Source organism: Salminus brasiliensis, chromosome 2 (genome assembly GCF_030463535.1).
Source record: "Salminus brasiliensis chromosome 2, fSalBra1.hap2, whole genome shotgun sequence".
In the NCBI taxonomy this organism is placed as follows: domain Eukaryota; kingdom Metazoa; phylum Chordata; class Actinopteri; order Characiformes; family Bryconidae; genus Salminus; species Salminus brasiliensis.
Window position 1 is genome coordinate 15,767,669 of NC_132879.1, and position 20,933 is coordinate 15,788,601.

At 38.9% G+C, this 20,933-nt stretch overlaps 1 protein-coding gene across 1 annotated transcript; it reads left to right on the forward strand.

Annotated features, from left to right (window-relative positions):
• The first annotated feature begins 6,991 nt into the window (after nt 1-6,991).
• Nucleotides 6,992-19,679, forward strand: etf1a (eukaryotic translation termination factor 1a). The gene is made up of 11 exons (XM_072668288.1): nt 6,992-7,078; nt 7,581-7,697; nt 10,501-10,676; nt 11,165-11,304; nt 12,366-12,504; nt 13,095-13,285; nt 14,624-14,753; nt 14,896-15,069; nt 15,690-15,754; nt 15,990-16,137; nt 16,638-19,679. The coding sequence occupies exons 2-11, from the start codon at nt 7,612-7,614 to the stop codon at nt 16,718-16,720; spliced, it is 1,332 nt and encodes a 443-aa protein (XP_072524389.1). The 5' UTR covers nt 6,992-7,078; nt 7,581-7,611; the 3' UTR covers nt 16,721-19,679.
• The last annotated feature ends 1,254 nt before the right edge of the window (nt 19,680-20,933 follow it).

The window sequence follows — 20,933 nt, forward strand, 5'->3', positions numbered from 1 at the left end:
AGACCCCTGCAACTTATCCAGAACACAGCGGCATGGGTCGTCTTCAATGTCCCTAAATTCAGCCATGTCACTCCACTGCTGCATTCTCTTCACTGGCTTCCTGTAGCTGCTTCCTGCATCAGATTCAAAACCCTGACACTGGCCTACAAAGCCAAGAACGGACCAGCCCCTCCATACCTGATGGCAATGGTCAAAAGCCGATCCGCACCAAGAACCCTTCGAGCTTCAAGTACGGCTCGGCTCAACCCGCCATCCCTTAAAACCCACGGAAAACAAGCTTCCAGACTTTCTTCTGTTCTGGCACCAAAGTGGTGGAACGAGCTTCCCCTGGGTCTACCGTTCGGACGAACGGCAGAGTCGCTCGCTGTCTTCAAACACAGACTGAAGATCCACCTCTTCAGAGAGTACTTGGGCGAATAGCAGAGTACTATGGTCACCTTATTGACTTGTGTTTAGTAATGTCTAAAGCTTAGATGTATCTTTGAATTTTAGCCTATTCAAGCTAGCTGAGGTTATTCTGAAGTAAATAGCAAAGTACTTTTGTAAGTCGCTCTGGATAAGAACGTCTGCTAAATGCCTTAAATGTAAATGTAAATGTAAATGTCTTCAAACTAAATGTATTTTTTTTTATTCTTTTTTTGTACCATTTACATTGTAAGACAATTTCATGAGGAACAGAAATGACACCGAAATGAGACTGTGCTTTTTTTCAATTACCCTGCTTGTGCTGTGTTCATATCCAGAGGCCTGGACACTAAGAGGGAGGGCTGCTGCTGATCACTAAAAGCACAAAGATAATTTTTAGAGACAGACAAGAAATATAGAGATTATTATTGCATATTATCTCGGTCATACAAAAAATACTTGTTTTTGCATTCCTACTGTTTTTTTATTTATTTATTTTCTCTGTTCCATTGTGCTGAAACAATAAAATAATATTCTGATATGATAAAATAAGGTTTTTGTGTGACAGCGACAATATAGACTTTCAACTGAAATGTAGTAATGAATGTAGTTTTGCAATAAACCAAACAATCAAGATCAATTTAAGCCCTTAAACAGTCTATGGTCTGCTGGCACACTGAAAGTGTTATTGTAAACATAAGGCCCACCAGTTTGTACAGAAGCCCCTGTAGTTATAATAATAATAATAATAATAATAATAATAGAATAACACACCTTAATGTAAGCATTGCTCACAACTAATATAACAAGTGTTTACTCCAAATTCAAAGTTTAAAGGACATTGGCTACCTTAACTGGACCTGGCAGAAAGAGAAAATTATCACCAGCTGCCACCAGATTCCTGAGGAGGTGTGTGGTCAAAAGCCCTCACGTGAATGCAAAAGGCAACAAGAATTGGTGACAGCAGGTCTCCGTGCCTGAACACCTCTACTGACCCAAAAGCACAAGAAGTGTAGGTTCCAATCATCTCAACTATGTAAATAAGTCACATTGGGATGCTTTGGGATCTTTTTCTGCGGAGCAATGAAACAAAACTGGATTCAATTAAGTGTCAGGAAATACTAGGAGAAAACATCATACTCAGAGAAAACATCATGCTTCTCTGAGGAAGTTAAAGCTTGGGTGTCAGTGGTCCTTCCAACAGGACAATGATCTAAAGTATACCTCAAAGTCCACCCAGGCTTGGTTTCAGAAGAAGTACAGGAAGATTCTGGGGTGGTCTTCACAGTCGCCTGACTTAAACCCCATTGAAAATCTTTGGAGGGAACCAAAGAGTATTAGTAAACTAGAGGCTGCTGCCCATGAAGAATGGGCTAAGATTCTCAGGAGCGCTACCAGAAGCTGGTGTCTGGTGAAGCTTCAGCTAAGTACTAAAGATGCTTGTCATGAAACGGTTTAATAATTCTGAGATTGCAGTCATTATTAAAGTGACATTTTGTGTTGGATTTGGAGAAACACTTGTTAGGTTGTGTTGAGCTGAAATGTTGTATGTTTTGCTAATAAACCTAATTTGCAATGAGGGTTAAATAACTTTGATTGCATCTGTGCTTTCTATAATCATGTATTGTCTTATCAAGCTGAGCATGATATGATTGCTACTGTTTGCAACAGAGGCATGTTAAAAAAAACCTCTTACTGTGTTCCCTTCCCAACTGCGTCATTTTAATGGCCCACCATTACGCAAGCACATCACTTTCAATGCATGCATTCTTCTTTGCAAATAATGTGGTTAACGTCACTGTACTCCAGCACAAAATATCAAATGCAAAACAAACTAACGAAAAAATATAAAATATACATGTGTATATATATATATATATATATATATATATATATATATATATATAAACATTTTTTTCAAATATCTTAACTACATGACTTGATGAAACCCCTTACTTTGTAGGTTCACCATGTATGTGTACATATACTAATATAATAACCCTAAAACTATGTGAACTTCATAACATAGGAATTGTTTTAAAGAAGTAAACAATGACAGCAGATATAATGCTCACATGTATCACATACTGTATAAATGTATGTATATCTCTATTTTTGCCTGGTTTTAGTTTTCTCCATGGTTTGAACCCTGTAGCTGAACTGTACACTGTGTAAATAATTCTAGATTAATAGACCAATATAAATGCTCTAAACTACTTATTTTATATTGACTTTCATTCAAAGTTAAGATCACCTTTGCCTTCTCCTGTAAAGTCATCATTTTGGAGATGCATGTTTTGTATTGGACAGTGACGATATATATACATATTACCAACACAAATCTCTGTAAGATAGTAGCTTAGTAATGGTTTACCAAAATGTACACAGTTTAGTTCTTACCCCAGATGTATTAGGCACTTATTTTGAGTTTTTGGGGTTTTTGTTGCTAATACTGTATAAAAACACAATTCTGTTTCAGTTGTAGGTGTTACTTTATTTAGCTTGTTCACATGTCATAGTTACATAGTTACACAAATGTTAAAATAGTGTTTAAATAAAACCAACTGTCTTACCTCATGTTCTCACATTGAAGGTTTTGTTATGATTTCGATGACACTGTGTTACAGAAGTTTTTACAAACCAGGCTTTCTTAGCCAAACAGTTCCACTGTGCTTTTCAGTGTTTACAGTGCACAGTGCTTTCAATGAGTCCGTCATGTTTCACAAATGCAAATATATATGCAAATATATAGCTATATTTGGAGATGACGTATATAATCATGCTGACGTCTGCGCTACTGTTTTAAACTCCTTTTCAAGATTTCTTTGATACCGTATAGACTCTAATGCAATCAATTAGTTTTTTTATTTAATTATAATGATTTTCTTAAAAGGTGGACTGAAAATAGCTTAGACACTACAATGTTGTGCTTTAAGCTTCAAAGGCCTCAAAGCAGTCAAGAAATCCTCATTCCTTACTTTCTGTGCTGTAGATTGAAAGCTTGGTTGAAAAAAAAGAAACACATACACACATTTTAGTTTTCTTTATTCCACACACAAGCTCTTCATGAATCAAAAATGGTTGCGCTTAAACAGAGAAAACACTAAACTGTTCATTGTAGGGATATGACAGAATTGAAAAAACACTGGCTAAGAGTGAGATCTCAGTAAGACTGTGGAAACATTATCATTCATTTATAATGTTTTAATATGTTGAAAAAGCCTTACTAAGGTAGTAACTGAACCTATTTACAATGCATTTTTCAGGGCAATTTCTTGCCATTTTATTTATTTATTTTTTTAAATTTCGCAAATTTTTAGCTAAACTGGACAAAAGGAGAACAGTTGTCTTCCCAGGAGTGCACCCTGTCACAAAATGTCTCTCAGAGCAAGCCATTTAATTAATCAAGGAAAGGGTTATTTAATTAATATTAAATAAAGTCCAGTTAGAGAAAATGTCCTCCAGTTAAGGTCCAGAACATCATAATGTCTAACTAGTCAATAATTCAGTGTCAAATCAAAGTACAAGTACAATTTAGTTTATTTCTTATAAAATATTTATTGTATAGTTATTATTCTGAACTGTAGGAATTCATATTGGTTTAGGGCGGAGCTGCAGGCTGTCTATTAGTGACCTCTGATTAAGGATCTACAGGATCTCTCTTGTCTCAGCTAGGGTCAGTGTTAAGTGTTAACTCAAGCAAGAAAAAACACTAGGTAAGAATGGGATCTATAGCAAAACAGCACAGCAGAAACCATTTTTAACATTTTAAATGCTTGTCCCATATATACAAAGACACAACTAGGTTGTTCTCCAGAGATCTGGAACAATATATTATAATATATTACAGATTAATCTAAAGTGGTGCTTTTTGCCAGACATGGGCTCTGTTCTGTTTGGGGGAGGCTTAACACTTTTCAAAATACAAACATTTTTTAAATAAGAACTTCATACTAACTGTGAAACATGGTGGTGGTAGTATGGAGGTCTTGCTATATCTAAAGCAAATTATGGATTCTGCTCTAAATTCTTTTAAAAACAATGTCAGGCCATTTGTCTGTAAATTGAAACTAAAGGGCAGTTGAGTTTGCAACAAGGCAATGATCCAAAACACACAAGTTACGCTACCTCACAGTGGTTAAAACAATAAACATTTGGAATGGCCTTGTCAAAGTGGCAAGACTTGAAACATACAGTTTGAGCTTGAGGACTTACAAAGATCACTGAATTTGCGAGGAGGGGTGGGCCAAAATCTTGTTGTGTTAGTGGTCATTTAAAAAGCTTGTAAACTCTTTACATTTTTGTATTTCTGTACAAATCTGACCTGAAAAATAATCAGCTCCAGTCCCCAAGTTTAATGGCATGAAAATGCCTTGCTGGAAACAAGCAGTGAGCACAGTGGAGGAGATTGTGTTGTGCTTTGACATTAGAAAAAGGCAGGAAGAGATAGCAAAGATGCTTCAGTTTGCAATGGTGCCTTCATTCTTTATGTTGGTATTGCATCTTACACACAGAAAAAATACTACTGTAGTATAGCATTATATGGAGAAAGAATATAGAGCAGCATTGGTCTGGTTATTGGTTTTTTTCATATAATATACTAATACTATTAGTATATTATACTACTAATATATATGAATCATACATCCAGCAGCCTGGCTGCAAGGTGACTAATTATATTATCTAATAGCCTTATAATAGAGTTTATTGGAGTGTTGTATTTAAGCATAGTATTATATATTGATTTGCAGTTAAAAAGATAAATCATAAAAAATGATTTATATATTATCTGCTTTTAGATTCCGAAGGAGTGGTTGCACAAAACTCACAATGAGTGACATAATATGGCATGCTCTGTGGACAGATAAATCCAAAATCAAATGTGTTTTGTTTGGTGGAACTCAAACACTACACCCCAAGAGAATATCTGTGACTTGAATCTTGACCACAGGTAGGACCTGCAGCAAGATAACAACTGTAAACACACCCATACGTCTACATAAAATGGTTAAAGCAAAAGAAATTCAACATTTTGGAATGGCTAGAGTCAGAGTTCAGCCCTTAACCTTAATAGAAGTGTTAGAAGTGTAATAGAAGTAATAGAAGTTCATGCAACAAAGCCCACTATAGTCACAGAGTTAGAGTTTTTTATGGAAGAATGAGCCAAAAGCCCTCCAACCTGTTGTGCAGGTTTGATCACCAGTTACCGAATACATTTTGCTGACAGTGTGGTTTGCCAAAGGGGGGCAGTTCCTGACATGTTTAATGCTGGATAATGTTGTTTAATAAATGAATGTGATCTAATAAATTAATCTGTTGATTAATTGAGTTCTCTATATATATTTTAGTACTCAAAAGTACAAACAGATCTTCTCACATTTCAGACTCCATTAATACAGAAACTGTAAAGGGGTTCACACTTCCTAGTGGCACGGTTATCTCGGACATGAAAGCACGGACGTCCTTTGAAACTCCCTGAAAGTACTTTATAGAGAGGTCGGGGAAATCTGGGCAAGAGCTTGTTGCAGTGTGGACCTGGGCAGCACTGGTTGCCTGGGACCAAACTATAGAGGGTTCCTATGGAGCCCGGAAGGGGCACCGGGTAAAAATAAATATTAATTTGAGGACGATTTATTATTTGTGCTGACGTTTTTAAAAATTTGCTTTCTCATTTTTTCAATTGTGTTGGCACGAGATAACTAATTTATGTTCTTGTTTAAAAAAACAAGCCTTATCAATATATGTCAACATTAGTTTGAGACCATGATGTCTAATTGTCACAGAGTTTAATACATTTATGAATAATAATACAAAAAAACTAAACATTTACTAATTATACGAGGAATGTATATCTCTATATTTTACCCTTGGTTTGACATCATGAGGTCATACTTCACTACATACAGCACTTCAGCTGAGGGGAGGAGGCAGAGAGATTGGGTGTGTTGTGGGCGGCTTGATCTTTCAATCTAATCATAAAAGATTGTGATTGTGGTTTATTGATTTTCATCGTTTTAACAAAAAATATTAATTATTCTACATTTTGATCAATGGTGAGGAAAAGCGTTATTCTGAATCTCTCATGAATGTCAGACATGAGACTAACTTTACCTCAGTGGATTAGCTAAGTGCATTATTACAGTCCGGCTGCTTCACCTTCTCTACATTAAACAATTTCTCGGCCTAGGGATGCAATGATACTAGCCATGGAGGAAGTGGAGTGAGATGTAAACAAAAACAGTTCAGATTGAGATCAAAAGTTAATCCAACAGTTTAAAGTGTAAAGTGTTTATCGCGGACTAAACTCTGCCGACGTGGTGTGAAACATTAGTGATGAGACTGAAACTCTTTGCTTTGTAGCTTTGTATCATAAAAAACATGGCTGACGTTCAAGCAGACTACATTTCCCAGCTCTCCCGCGGCATCCGAGTTCCACGCACGTCCTCTTTCGCGCTTGACGGACGCGCGTTTCGACCAACCAGAGCACGATAGGTCGCAGTTTCTACGCGCGTTTCTAGGAAGTGAAAGAGAGGAAATCTGTAACCCCTCCTCCCACATGTGAGTCCCCTCTTTTTGCACCACGCGCCGTCGGTAGGGACGGAACCGGCTGGGAGGCAACGTCACACCGCGGTCCGGCGAAAACAACGAAGAGGAGCGGCGGAGTCTGTGGCAGGTAGGGCGGTCGCTCATCGCTATATATATTTTAAGCCCCTCATCTATAGCTCAGCGTGCACTAGTCGCTTGGGCGCGTTCGCTACGTTCGACTGGAAGCCGGGGACTTTCCGTTGTTTGCAAGGGCAGCTAGCTAGGCAGCTGTAAGGGAGTTGGGTGGACTCTGGGGCCTGGGAACGAGAAGAAGAGGGGGAAATAAGTAGTGAGGGGTCTTAAGTTTTCTCGGTACTTCGTTCCTACATCCCCGGCCGAGGGGCTTTTTCTGTCTGGCTCGTGTTATTCACTCGCTACGTCAGGTGAGCGCGAGCTAACTCGACTAGCTGCGCTGTTCGAAAATAAACGGTCAGCCGCTCGAGCCCCGCTTTTCTGGACTACTGCTCGATTAGCGGCGGGATCGTGTTAATCATGCTCACCGTTTTAAAGACTTTATTTTTGAACGCTGATGTGATGTAGCGTTAAAACAGCCCTGTTTCGTCTCTCTTACCTTTCTTTTTTCCTCTCAGGTGCCGAAGCGATTAACTTACAGCAGGGAAGATGGCGGACGACCCGAGCGCCGCGGACAGGAACGTGGAGATCTGGAAAATTAAGAAGCTGATCAAGAGTTTGGAGGCGGCCAGAGGGTATGGAGATGTTTCACCTTTTAGTAAAGTGTGTACAGGCCAGAATGAACCCAAAGTACCCAGGCTGGTGGTCTGACAATAGATGTCCAGTGTGCTAGCGCTAGCTGAGTGGCTACACTGGTTAGCCGGGCCTTGGGAGGAGTAGCTAACGTTCACAGAAGCCGGTAAACGAGGCGAAGGGTCTTTGAGAGCCGAGCTGTGGATAGTTATTCAGTTTGCGAAGATATTGTTTTTAGTAGCTAGCTACGTCCTTTATAACGCGTTAAGCTAGCGAGAGACTGGATGGAAGAGACCTAGCTAGCTAAAGCCCGACAGACCTGTCGGCTTGGAGAACGTAGCTAGCACTAGCTAGTTAGCCAGCTAAACGCTAGCACTAGCTACCTCCGCCATCCAGCTTCCTAAACTAACTGATAAGAGGCCACGCAATGCTTTTCCCCTCACAGAAATGGGTTCACACGACTGCGCCGGCATACCAAGTCACGGTTTTGCTCTCTGCCCATGGTGGACAGTGAGCTTCAGTGTCTTTTCACACTGTTCATTTTTGTAGCTGAATCGTCTCTGTGCAACTAGAACTAACCGGCATTAACGTCAATTGATAGAAAGAGGCCTTCATGTTGGATGGCTTTCCACTAGACCAGTGATTCCCAGCCCTGGTCCTAGAGGACTCTGTGCCCCACACATTGTACTGGTTTTCACCTTCAGCCAGGAAGGGTTCACTAATCTGCTGATTAGCTGGATCAGGTGTGTTGAGCAGGGGAGGGGGATCACTAAAATGTGCACGCCAGGGATGTGTGTTGGGAGGGGGGGGGTCCCTTCAGGACCAGTTTTAGGAACCACTACCCTGGACAACAACATGATGAGATGTGTAGGCGATAGACCTTGCTGCTTGTACTTGTTTGTGTTCAGTTTGTTTCCCCCCCCCATATACTTAGCATTGCATTTGTAATTTGTGTCCAAGCTGTGTTTACAGTCAAAGGTGTCATTTGTGATGATGGTTGATGAGGGCATCAGTTCATGGACTGTTGAACAAGCTCCCCTCCCTCTCTCCCTCACACATACACACACACCCCCACACACCATGTGTGTAAATGCAACGTCAGCGTGACCGCTTGCATGGCCCATTTCTTTTTCTCCCTTACCCTCTTGACAGGTAGTTATGGCTGAGGACACAGTGTGTCACAACAGTTTAGTCCTTCATTCAAGGACAGCCTGTGTGTGTGTGTGTTCTTTCAGAGTAGGTAATGTGATATGTTAGATTTGAGTCTTAATGCCTCTGTTTTTGGAATTCTACAGTCAATCACATGCATTTGAGGGTGTAATTAAGTCTGACAGCCTTTTGTGGCTGCGGAAGATGGGAAATGGTGTTTGTTGGTACAGATCTGTGTGGTTAAGTATACTAGCCATCACCGTAAATAAAATCTTGAAAGGCTTAGTTTTGTGTGTGTGTGTGTATACACACACTACCTAGCACTGCATGTACATTTTTTCCCCCCATGCGTCTTTCATGAACCTTACTTTGCATATAATAAATCCTTAAAGACCTGTAGATGCAAAACATTGCCCATGAGTTGTTGATGTTGCTTGGGCCATAAACGATGCTCTGACAATTTGCATTGATCTATGTCTAGTTGACCCCTGAAATTTTTGACTTGTTTTGAAAGTCTGCTTAAGTAAGTTGTGTGTTAGCTTTTAGCTGTTATTGCATATCTATAACAGTGTTGGTCACTGGGTTAATTTGTTAATGAGCACATATGTGGCTGGTGTGTGTAGTGGTAATGCCAACTGGGGAATATTTCTAGTTCTATTTCAGCAACAGGTAGTTAGGCTAGTTTTCTCCTTTCTTGTGTGTCATGGTGTGCAGGTTTTGGTTATCACTTTCTCTAGTTATTACTCACCTGTGTGAGACATTTTGGGTATTGCTATAGTTCTAAATCATTGGATTGCTGATTATGACAAGACCGCTCACTGCCTGCATCTCACCTGTTGAAATGCTACACTCCAGATTGTCACATGGTGCTAGTAAAAAGATGCTTTGCTACTTACCCCCTATGTGAGTCCAGTGTGTTGTGACTAAACACGGCTGCACAAAATGTAATGTAGACGCTCTTATTACAGGATTTGCCTTTGCTGTGCTTACATCTTAGAAGAATGTCGTGTGTAAATTCTATAACAAATAAGGCTTTCCACATTTCATACTGATCATACTGACCACTCTCAGACCTTCCAGATTAGTGTTTGTGTGGGTATTGTGTGGGATGAACCAAGACATTCACAAACAAAAAAGTTACATTACAGAGCAGTCTTTAGTCAGGTCTCAACTGTTCAACAATGTGATGTTTAAAATATTTTAAGCTATGTTACAATTCTTGCAATACAGAATTGCAGTGTGGCATGTTGTCCATATAATTACATTCTGTTTGACAAGAGAAATTCTGTCAGTCTCATTTTGTTTTTCATTAAAGGAATGTCATATTACTAGCTTAATAATTTCAGTCAAAGTGAACACTATATAATTATTTTTAATAGAGCAATGTAAATACTATCTAATGGCTGTTTTATTTACAGTTTAGTTTTTGTTGTTCTAAGTAACAAGTTAGTGAAAACATTTTTCACTGCACATTTTTGTTTTAAACAGGTTTTGGAATAGTGACTGTACTCCTGCTAAGTTTTACTAGAGTTTTAGCCAGCTTCAGCTGTTTTCGTGACCGTGGAGATGCTGCTGCAGATTTAGCCAGCGTTGGGCAGTGTTGTAAATTGCTGCCTGCCCTGAGACATGAGCTTTCTTTCTGTTTCTCTATTTTAGTAATGGGACCAGTATGATTTCGTTGATCATCCCTCCTAAGGATCAGATCTCCAGAGTGGCCAAGATGCTGGCTGATGAGTTTGGCACAGCCTCAAACATCAAAAGCAGAGTCAACAGACTGTCTGTGCTGGGAGCCATCACTTCAGTACAGCAGAGACTAAAACTCTACAACAAAGGTGGGCCATGTGACTTTGTGGTAATTGGTAGTGGGAATGTTTTATAAATATTCAGTAGTTAATTGTAACTTTGGTAACATTCTTATTTCATTGTAGTTTTTTTCTTTTTGTCAAATATTTTTGTATACTACTGTTTGTAGTTGTTAGATGGTTGCTGGAACAATGCATAGCTAGTCCTGTATTTTTAAAACTTTACGTTTTACTCTACTATACACTCTCCTATCTTACTAGAATCACATTGCCATTATGAGCTAAAAGAGAGAGCAAATGTGTAAGTGAAAGTCATTGCTCAAATAGGTTTATGCGCTATAGGTTTATGGAGAAAAATGAACATCTAATAAATAAATGCTTTAACAGTTTGAAAGTCAGGGTGTCTGTCCGTCCATTTGCTGCAAATGTATTTATTTTAATGTCACTTCTTATTTAGCCTTTTCACTGTTCAGTTCTTATAAGTGTAACATTGTACTTTTTGCCCTTTTTTCTTGCAGTGCCGCCTAATGGTCTCGTAGTGTACTGTGGCACCATTGTGACGGAAGAGGGCAAAGAGAAGAAAGTCAACATTGACTTTGAGCCTTTTAAACCCATCAATACCTCGCTCTATCTCTGTGACAACAAATTTCATACTGAGGTAAGTAATACAGTAGATGTGTGTTTGAGGGAACTCAACAAAATGTGATAGAGTAATTTTACTCACATGTATGAACTGAATAGGAAAGAGTTGTTAATCCACAGATGCAAACTAGTGACCTCTAAATCTGGTCACTTGTGCATGTTGTGTAAATATAATAAGGAAATAGCTTGATCATAACCTCCTATAGGCATATATCCTCTCAACAGTGATTCTACAGCTTTGAATATAACTAGTTTGATGTGACAACATTGCTGGTAATCCCATTTTCTCCCTCCTTTTTACCTTTTGCTGCTGCTTTCTCAAAACATGACCATAGATAACTGGTTAGAGACAAAAACCAAAGAATCCTGAAACTGTAAGAATCCCAAGAGTATAAATGTAACAGAATCCAGAGTCAACACATGCTATAAAACAGGTGGACCTTACTGTCCACCAATGCCCTTTACTGATTCTATGAGCAAGTGTTAGTTTAGAGGTCATATACATTTTACGTCTTGGCCTTGTGTGAGGTGTTTTTGGTAAAAGCCTAAACTGCAGAACTCTCCACAATATATTAGCAGGACATTGCCTTGTTTTCCATGTGCTGTTATCTTCTTTATCTGTTTACTAACACTCATGCTGAAGTTAACCCTCAGGAGTCTATGCTTATGGTGGGACAGCTTTTGTGCTTTCTAGCAGTCCAAGATGCAAACATGCAGTAGTAGTACTTGCATGTATTAAAATGATTTCTCCAGAGAAAGAAGCCTCAAGAGGGCTTAACAGGATCTAGTTGATAATGCACAAAAAGTGCATGTGCAAAGCTGACCTTGTAAAAAACTGTGTAAAAGCAGTTTCTTCCACTTTGACCAATGTTTGCTTGAAGAGTGTAGTGCCATGTCTGGCATGGTGTTCAACAGCTGTTTAATGTCATGTGGGAACATATTTATGCAGAATCTCACCTGACCTTTTAACCCCCATCACCCTGCGTAACCCTGTATTTTGAGTGTTTTGGTAGTATACTTTACTGTTTGAGTTATACACAGTCATTCACCTCCCTATTTGTTTCTTCTTCCCTCTAGGCTCTAACAGCATTGTTGTCAGATGACAGTAAGTTTGGCTTCATTGTGATTGATGGAAGTGGCGCGCTATTTGGGACCTTACAAGGCAACACCAGAGAAGTGCTGCACAAATTTACAGTGGACCTTCCCAAAAAACACGGTACTGAAAATGCATACATTTGGATAAACTATATGTACAAATGTTTGCTCATTAGGGTTACTAGGTTTGTCCACCCATTTGCTGCAGCAACAGTGTCTAGTATTTTGTAAAGGCCTTGCACTGAATTTGAATGTGTTAAACTACAATAGCTGATTACTGATGTCAGGTACTGATATTAGATTATTAGTTTACCACTAATGCCTCCCAAAGTTATTGGCTAGAGCTCTTTAATTTCATAGAACACAATTCCCCTTTTGACACTGACAGTTGTCAGTGGGCATGGTGACTGAGCGGTTTGTGTGGCTGCTCCAGAATATTCTATTCTATGGACTATATCTCGTAAAACAGAAAATACTTTGTATGCAAAACATTAAACATTTATGTCAGCAGTGAATGCACCTTAAAGCAATATATTTTTTTCTAATTATTAGTGGTGTCTGCAGTTTTTAAGACACATGTATAGTTGGTCTGCTAAACAAATAGTAATTGTCTCACTGCAGTGTCAGTCATCCTCTTCACTATGTTTGCCATTTTACTTGAATCAGCAAAGTCCTGTGGAGCAAAATAATAAAACAGATTTTCTCTCTCAGGTCGAGGAGGGCAGTCTGCGTTGCGTTTTGCGCGATTGAGAATGGAGAAGAGGCATAACTATGTGCGTAAAGTGGCCGAGACGGCAGTGCAGCTCTTTGTGTCCAACGATAAGGTCAACGTGGCTGGAATGGTTCTGGCTGGATCCGCAGACTTCAAAACTGAGCTCAGCCAGTCTGACATGTTTGATCCGGTGAGAGTATAAACCATTTGGTCTTGTGCACTGATTTTGTTTTATTTTTTATTTATTAAACTGGCAGGCAGTTTAGTTAATTAACTCATTTCTATAACTGAAATGTGTATACGAGCGTGGTAGTGATGTTGGCATGCCAGCCACCTGCCCTGTTCCAACGCTGCGGCGCTTCTGAGTGAGTACTGAATGAAGGGTTGTTTTGCTGTTGAGTCCAAATATCAACAGTTGTTCTCCAGAATCCTGCCCAGTGCCTTTTATTCATCTTATATGTGACAACCTAATTTAATTTTAGCCACTAACATCTTAACTAGATTTGTTTTAGAATTTATTTATTTATTTATTTATTTTTTTAATTGGCTTGCATTTTTGTCAGATTTGTTACTGCTGGCGACCATCTTATTCAATTCACACTATTTTACTGTTGCTCTAATCATAACATTTTTGGTTTTGTGATAATTACTTCATTTAGTCTGTGTTCATTTTGCCCGTCCCTGCTTGAAGCTGATCTAATTAGTTCTGCTGGGCTTTCCGACAGTCTCGTTTGATCATAATGTTCTGTTTTCAGTTTTTGTTCAGCCACGTTTTTCAGTCTGTGGAGAAGAGTCTCTCAGGGAAACCGCTCTTGTAGTTTACGCCAACAAATCTTACTTTTACATGTGTAGTGATGCTATAACATCTGCCCAGTCCTCTTAAGTGCAGGTTTACTGTCTTCAGGGAGCACTCATTCTGAAACCCTTTACAATTTAATTTTATTAATTAAGTTTTTCAGTGACTGATTCACATTGCTTGGGTCTGAGGAGCCCCCATATAAGTTAAGTCTGTAAGAACCTCTATTTCTCCTGCTGCCCATTCATATGCCATTTTCATGGAAGCAATTATATAGTCTGTTGTTTGGTTTCTCTTTAATGAGGCTGCTGTTTGATGCCCTCATTAGGGCTGGAAACGTTGGCCGCTGCCCTGACCTCACTGCCCTCATCCAGACGACTCTTGCTCATAAACACCCAGTCATTTAGGTGTGGAGTCTTTAGTCCTCAACATTCTTATCCTTCTAGATACAAGTGCTCAAAGGTCACACCACTGCTATGTTGACAAAATATAGGGTGTTATCCCAAATACATCATGGCATCTGTTCACATTTGTGATGTGGGGTGTTTTTTTTTTTTTTTTTTTTTTTTTTTTTTTTTTACAGCAGTAGCATTTCTTTAAGTGCAAATGTGACAAATACACTTAACATGATTTTTTACACTATGACATTTTTACCTATAAAAATGGAGATGCTAGATACAGTAACAACTGTTTTTATGTCTGTTTAAATTGTCTGTGAATAATTGGTTACAGAGGCTACAGGCGAAGGTTTTGAAGCTGGTGGACATCTCTTATGGTGGAGAGAATGGTTTCAATCAGGCCATTGAGCTATCGGCTGAGGTGCTTTCCAACGTCAAATTCATTCAAGAGAAAAAGCTTATAGGTAGGTGTGGCTTATATCCAGGTGGCTGGACTGATGACAAAGTAATAGTCTTTTTAGTTTGATTTAGGTATTGGTGTTGAATGACTGGAATAATCTGACTCCATTGATTATCTGCTCAATAAGTACTTCCTCTGGCCCTCAGGTCGTTATTTTGATGAGATAAGCCAGGACACGGGAAAGTACTGTTTTGGTGTGGAGGACACACTAAAGGCGCTGGAGATGGGAGCAGTGGAGATCCTCATTGTTTATGAGAACCTGGACACCATGAGATACATCTTACGAGTACATGGGGCCGAGGGAAATGGAGCAGAGAATGGTACATGCACTATAGAGTATACATACCAAGACCACACAGTCATTCATCCTGTGGGTACAACAAACAAAAACAGAACTGACATACTACCTTATGCCTCATAAGATTACAGGTGAATGCTGTATGAAAGGTACACCGTTATCCCACACTAAGCAAGTACACAAAGCAAGACTTTATAAATGCTTCATTAAAAATGTTCGCCACAGACACGAAGGGGCTGTAAGATGTGAGATCTGTTCATAGTAAACGGAAAATGTTTCACGTCCACCATAAGAAATTGAGTTGAGACAAGGATAATGCACTGGAGAGCAGTAATTGTGCAATGATGTGTTGCCAGTTGCTTAAGCACCATATCAGCCAGCTGTCAGGTGTGTCTGTTCAGTTATGTCTTTCTGGTGTTCCTGACCCTGACCTTGGTAAATGTCTGGCCATGTACAGAAAAAGGGTGTTCTTATTATAGATCTAATGAATGAACATGTCTATGGAGGACAAGTATGTGCTAGAGTATGGCTCAGAATGGAAGTGCTGTTTTTGCCTAAAAAAAAATAACCTTGTACAGTTTCACCATAATGTGAAGTTATGTACATATAATGAACAATGTTACTCACTCTTGACTGTTTCAGATGAGAAGACAATTTATTTGACACCTGAGCAAGAGAAGGACAAGTCTCACTTCACAGACAAAGAGGTGTGTGTGTACATTCATTCCAGAGCTCAGCAGATCTATGTAAAAGGTCATATTTTGATTTTAAAGCCTGCACCTGTTCATACATGTATAAGCAAGATGAGCTTTTTTCCTTGGTGGCAGGGAGACAGTGACCAGTGTTTTCCTGCATTATAGCAGTGTACGGATATTACACTTTGGATTTCTGGATCTCATAACTTTGATTTCTCTCTCATAACTTGTGTTTTTTGTATCTCAGACAGGACAAGAGCATGAACTTATCGAGTGTATGCCACTGTTGGAGTGGTTTGCTAATAGCTACAAAAAATTCGGAGCCACGCTGGAGATCGTCACAGACAAGAGTCAGGAGGGTTCACAGTTTGTCAAGGGCTTTGGAGGAATTGGGGGTGAGAATAGTAGCCATTTTCTAGGCTTTTTTTTAATATTGTGTATTTGGTTTTTTAAGTTTTGTTTATTTGTAGCTCTTAAACAAACAGGCTAGCACAAAATAGGCTAATGTTAGTGATGACTTCACAGTGCGCTTAATGCTAGCTAGAATAGAGGCTAATACACTAAGCTTCTATTATATAGCTTGCTGGTTCCCAACTATAGCTCTTCAACTCAAGAAGGGCCTGTTTATTAGCTGAATTAGGCGTGTTCGGAGCGGGATAAACACTAAAATGTGCCAGACAGAAGGTCGTCCAGGAGCAGGGTTGGGAATCGCTGGTATAAGCTGCATATAAGTGCTGTTTGTTTTGTGATACTATAATCTGCTAAATGTAATATCATGGTGTAGCCAAGGTACTAAGTAGAATGGAGAGTGCATGAACATTTTAAATTTGAATAATAAATATTTCTCCTAACAAAATTGTTTTAAAATTATTTTGCTTTCTCGTTTCTCCTTCAGGTATCTTACGGTACAGAGTGGATTTCCAAGGGATGGAATATCAGGGAGAGGATGATGAGTTTTTCGATTTGGATGACTACTAGGTAGTCGGGAACTGAAATGGGAAGAAAACCGAAAAAAGAGAGAGAATGAATGAAGAAACATGGAAAGAAATGCGTCTTTCTTTTGCAGCAAGAGAGTGTGTGGACCCTAATTAACCACAAACCCACACGTAAACACATGTACACACATGCAGACAATTTCAGATGCTGAAAAGGAGGAGTTAACGGTCAATCAAATGAAGGACTGAACCTTCATGAATTAATGAATATGCCCCTGCCTTAGAGCGCTCTGATTGGATAGGACTTTGCCTCATTTTGTTTATTCCCCTTTCCTCCTTCCCTATCGAATTAAAACGACAGCACGTGCCCAGGATGTAACTCTGCTCTGTCCAAGGAAGAAGTCTTTGGACTCACTCCTCTTACACAGAAATATATTTTTCTTTATATCCCTCCCTCCCTCTCTCTTGTCCTCCATCAACCCATCCCTACCTCTGTCTCTCTGGGTCCTTTTTGCATTTCTTTTTTTTTCTTTTCTTTATTTTTTTTTTTTTTTTACTGGCAACTGCTGCTGCTGTATTTTATGACAGTGTGGGATTTTTTTTTACCTGGGTTTCTGTAGCGAATGGGGGGGGGACAAAAAGTATTAAATTTGAACTGCTTAAAACCAATATTCCTTCATCTGACCTGTCTTGTTTGTTTTGTTTATTTGCTTTGGGTCCCTCTTCTATGTGGAGATTTTTGTTTTGTTCACCTTCATTGGTCAGTTTCTGACCATTGTTGATCAGACGTATTTGGGAGTTTACTTAAACAAGTGCACCAGGAGCAGCAATGCCACTGGAAGTGCTAGAGCAGGAGTTCTCAAATATGCATCTTATGGGTCCACATATCAAATTTTCACTAGGTTAAAGGTCTATAGTGGACAAACAAGTGATATAAATCCCATGCATCACACAAAGTACAAATCAAAGCTGATTACCAAAGTATAGTCTCCAGAAAATTCAGAACTATGCTAAATAGACAAAATATGGGGTGGGGGGTTATATCCCTGTAAAGTTTGCTTATCTGTGCAACTTTAAGTAGCTGAATGCATTTATTAGAAGGGCTGTCCACAAACACTTGAACACATAGCATGTGTGCAAAAATGCTGCATTTTATTGGGAGAAATTATGTATGGTTTTGGTTACCAAGTTTTTAACTCGGAAACAAAAGGTCAAGTGCAGGCAGTGGCACAATAGCAAGTGTTCATGTGTGACTTTAGCTAGATAGTTCTTCAGTCATTTAGTCTTTTTAGAAGCCCCTATTTGTGATGATTAAAGATAGTGTTGAAGTGTAGATTTTGTAGCAAAGCACTGAATTATTAATCTTCTGTATTATTTTGTTTGTTTGTTTCAGTAATTTGTCTAAAAAGAGGCTGTAAATAATGTATAAAATGTATATTATTACTTATGATTAGAATAGAAGGTACATGACTGTTTTCTGTTACTATTTTGTCAATACATATTGCTGCATTTTTGGAGTGAAAAAATGTAAAATACTTTTTCTGCCACTTGTGTTTTACACTAGTGAGGCACTGGTGGTGCAGTGGCTAATCAATTGTTAATGATGACTTATTGATCACATCATTGTGGGCGTGATGCCCACTGTTGAGCACCTGAGCAAGGCCCTTTATCTGTATTAGTATAGGGGTGCCGTAGCATAGTTTTGCCTTTCACTCTGACCCAGGCTTTTTAGGGGCAGGCATAGCATGAAGGTTTTCAAAATCATGTGTGTTTACTGCCACAGATGGGTTAAATGCAGTGGTTAAATTCTGTTGTACTGCTGTGCACTGGCAGTAAAGTGTGCTTAATCTTAGACGTTGACTTGCATTGAAAGTGTGTCTAGCGATAAAAACAATGTTATGGCAAGAACGCTTGCAAACCACTGTCATTTAGAGCTGTGCATATACTTCATGATTACAGTGTTGGGTTCTAAAATATAAGGATTGAGCAACTCTGCAAGTCAAGATCAGCCAAAAGTTCTTTTTCAGTGAAGTTGTGCTGACCTTGTGTAATGTTGTAGACCATACTATAAAGGGAGAGCAGCAGGAGTCTGATGTGTTTGTGTTCACAAAATTACAAGGCCATCCAAAAACTGGTGGAGATTTTATTTTTTATTTTTGTGTGCCTTGGGGGGAAAAAAGGTGTGTGTAATGATTGGTTTTCTAATATTGTGCTGCTAAAGCTCTGGAGAAATGTCTAAAGGTTCTACAGGCTGCTTCTGTGAAAGCTCGGATAGGAAGAGTGCATTACAATAAATGTAAGATCTTCCTAACTCTTATTATGAGGTTGGAGGTAGGCAGCAAGTTTCAAACACCAAGTTACCCGTCTTTCTGAAGAAAGGCCTGCAATTTAGTCTGTTCAGTCTGGTCATGCATGTTTACATTATTGGCATTTGAGCAATGTGCAGGTAAGTGAATGGAGTGGTGTTCTGTTCTGATAGCAATGACAATGAAATAAAAGGGGTGTAGCTTAGTGGTTAGCAACAAAGCAGTCCTTGTGGACTGTGGGCTATCAACAAAACCAGCACCAGTGAAGGTTTTTACATGTTGATTACATTTTGGTGGTTGTGCCAGTAGAAATTCTCCAAAATTACTTGGAATAAATGTTTTTATTTTGAATTGCATATAATGTTAAGTTTTTTTTTTATTCTCCTGTAAAGTTGCCATTTTGGAGAGACGAGGTTTTTGCATAACGGTGATAATATTTATATAAATTACATTGTCTGTGTTTGGTGGCATCTGAACAGCTTTTCTGTTGCTCACACTTTTGACTTTCAGGTTTTAGCCTCTTAAGAATTTCATATTCGACCACAAGACTGCAAAGCCAGTGTTTTTCTAATGCAGGCACGATGGATGAATGCAGGTCCACTGGGGTGATTCCTAAGAATTTAACAGGGAATTCTTAGGGGCACTTTATTTATTTTATACTTTACCTGCAAATCTGGCTCTTGTTCCTCATACTGTGTCTGTTTCAATAAGGGTAGAGCAATAGCAATGCTCCAAAATTACATGGAGTAAATTATTTATTATCGACTTGAACTGAAGTTGCGATGCTTGTTTCTTTCTCCTGTAAGATCGTCATTTTGGAGATAAAAGGTTTTTACGTGACAGACACATGTTTTGGAGAGTTGATATTGTTTACCAATGTTTTTGCTGCCTCCTTTTTCTGCTGTCAACAGAGTGGGTTTAAGATACTTTGCGCTAGACTGTCGTCGTTGTGCTCTACTGGCCTTCCCCTGTGTGTGATTTTTATTTATTTCATTTTTTATGTCCTTTCTCCCTTCGTCGCCAGTAAAAGCCCCAACAACACAGCAAGCCAATCAGTAAGAAACATGCTTTCTCCAAACCACCCCCTCCATCCGCCTGACCAATCAGAATCGCTGCATTACAACGAGCCATCGTTAGCCACGCCCAGCCCAGGTTCTTATACGGTGAACTGTAAACACAGGAAATTGAATTTTAACGCCCACGGTTTTCAGTATAAAAGTCCCCCACGGCAAAGCAGTACAACAAACCAGCCAGTTTCCGCTGTGACTGGCAAGATATAGTAATTTATGTCGGCTAAATCTGGAGATGTTTAGAGTCAACTGTCAAGTCACTTTGACTGGCAAGTTGGAAAGCAGACAGAAATAAATCAAAATTATTTACAGCTATCAATGACTGGCACAATTCCCTATTCTAAAAATCTGTCCTGAACCATTGAAAAGCCAAACCTTATTACTGATCTTAGACAGGTAAGATTAATATTTGGCTTGTTTTAGGCCAGTGTCCTGGTTGTAGACTACATAGATATTACACAGATATATATTATTCAACAGACGGTTCCGCACTCTTAATGATGATAGATTGGATAATTTATTGATCCAGAAGGCAATTTACCAATTTGATGACTGATTTTGCAAATACCTACAATGCCTTAGACCATTAACCTCAGGACTTGAGAGAGACTTCAGGGGTTTTCAGAAGCTCACCTAATGAAAATATTGATAGCAGTAGTATAGATAATAAAGCCATCTGAAAAAGTTAGCACACACCATGAAATCCATTGTCTGTTTAATTTATTTAAGCACAATTTTGCAAGCACAATCTTTATTTATTTGAAAGAGGTGTATTATGACAATAAGGGAAAAAAACTAAATAGACTGAGCTGAAATAAAAGCCATATATATTAATAAAATATAAAACTATATATATATATATATAATGGTTTGTGCTAAC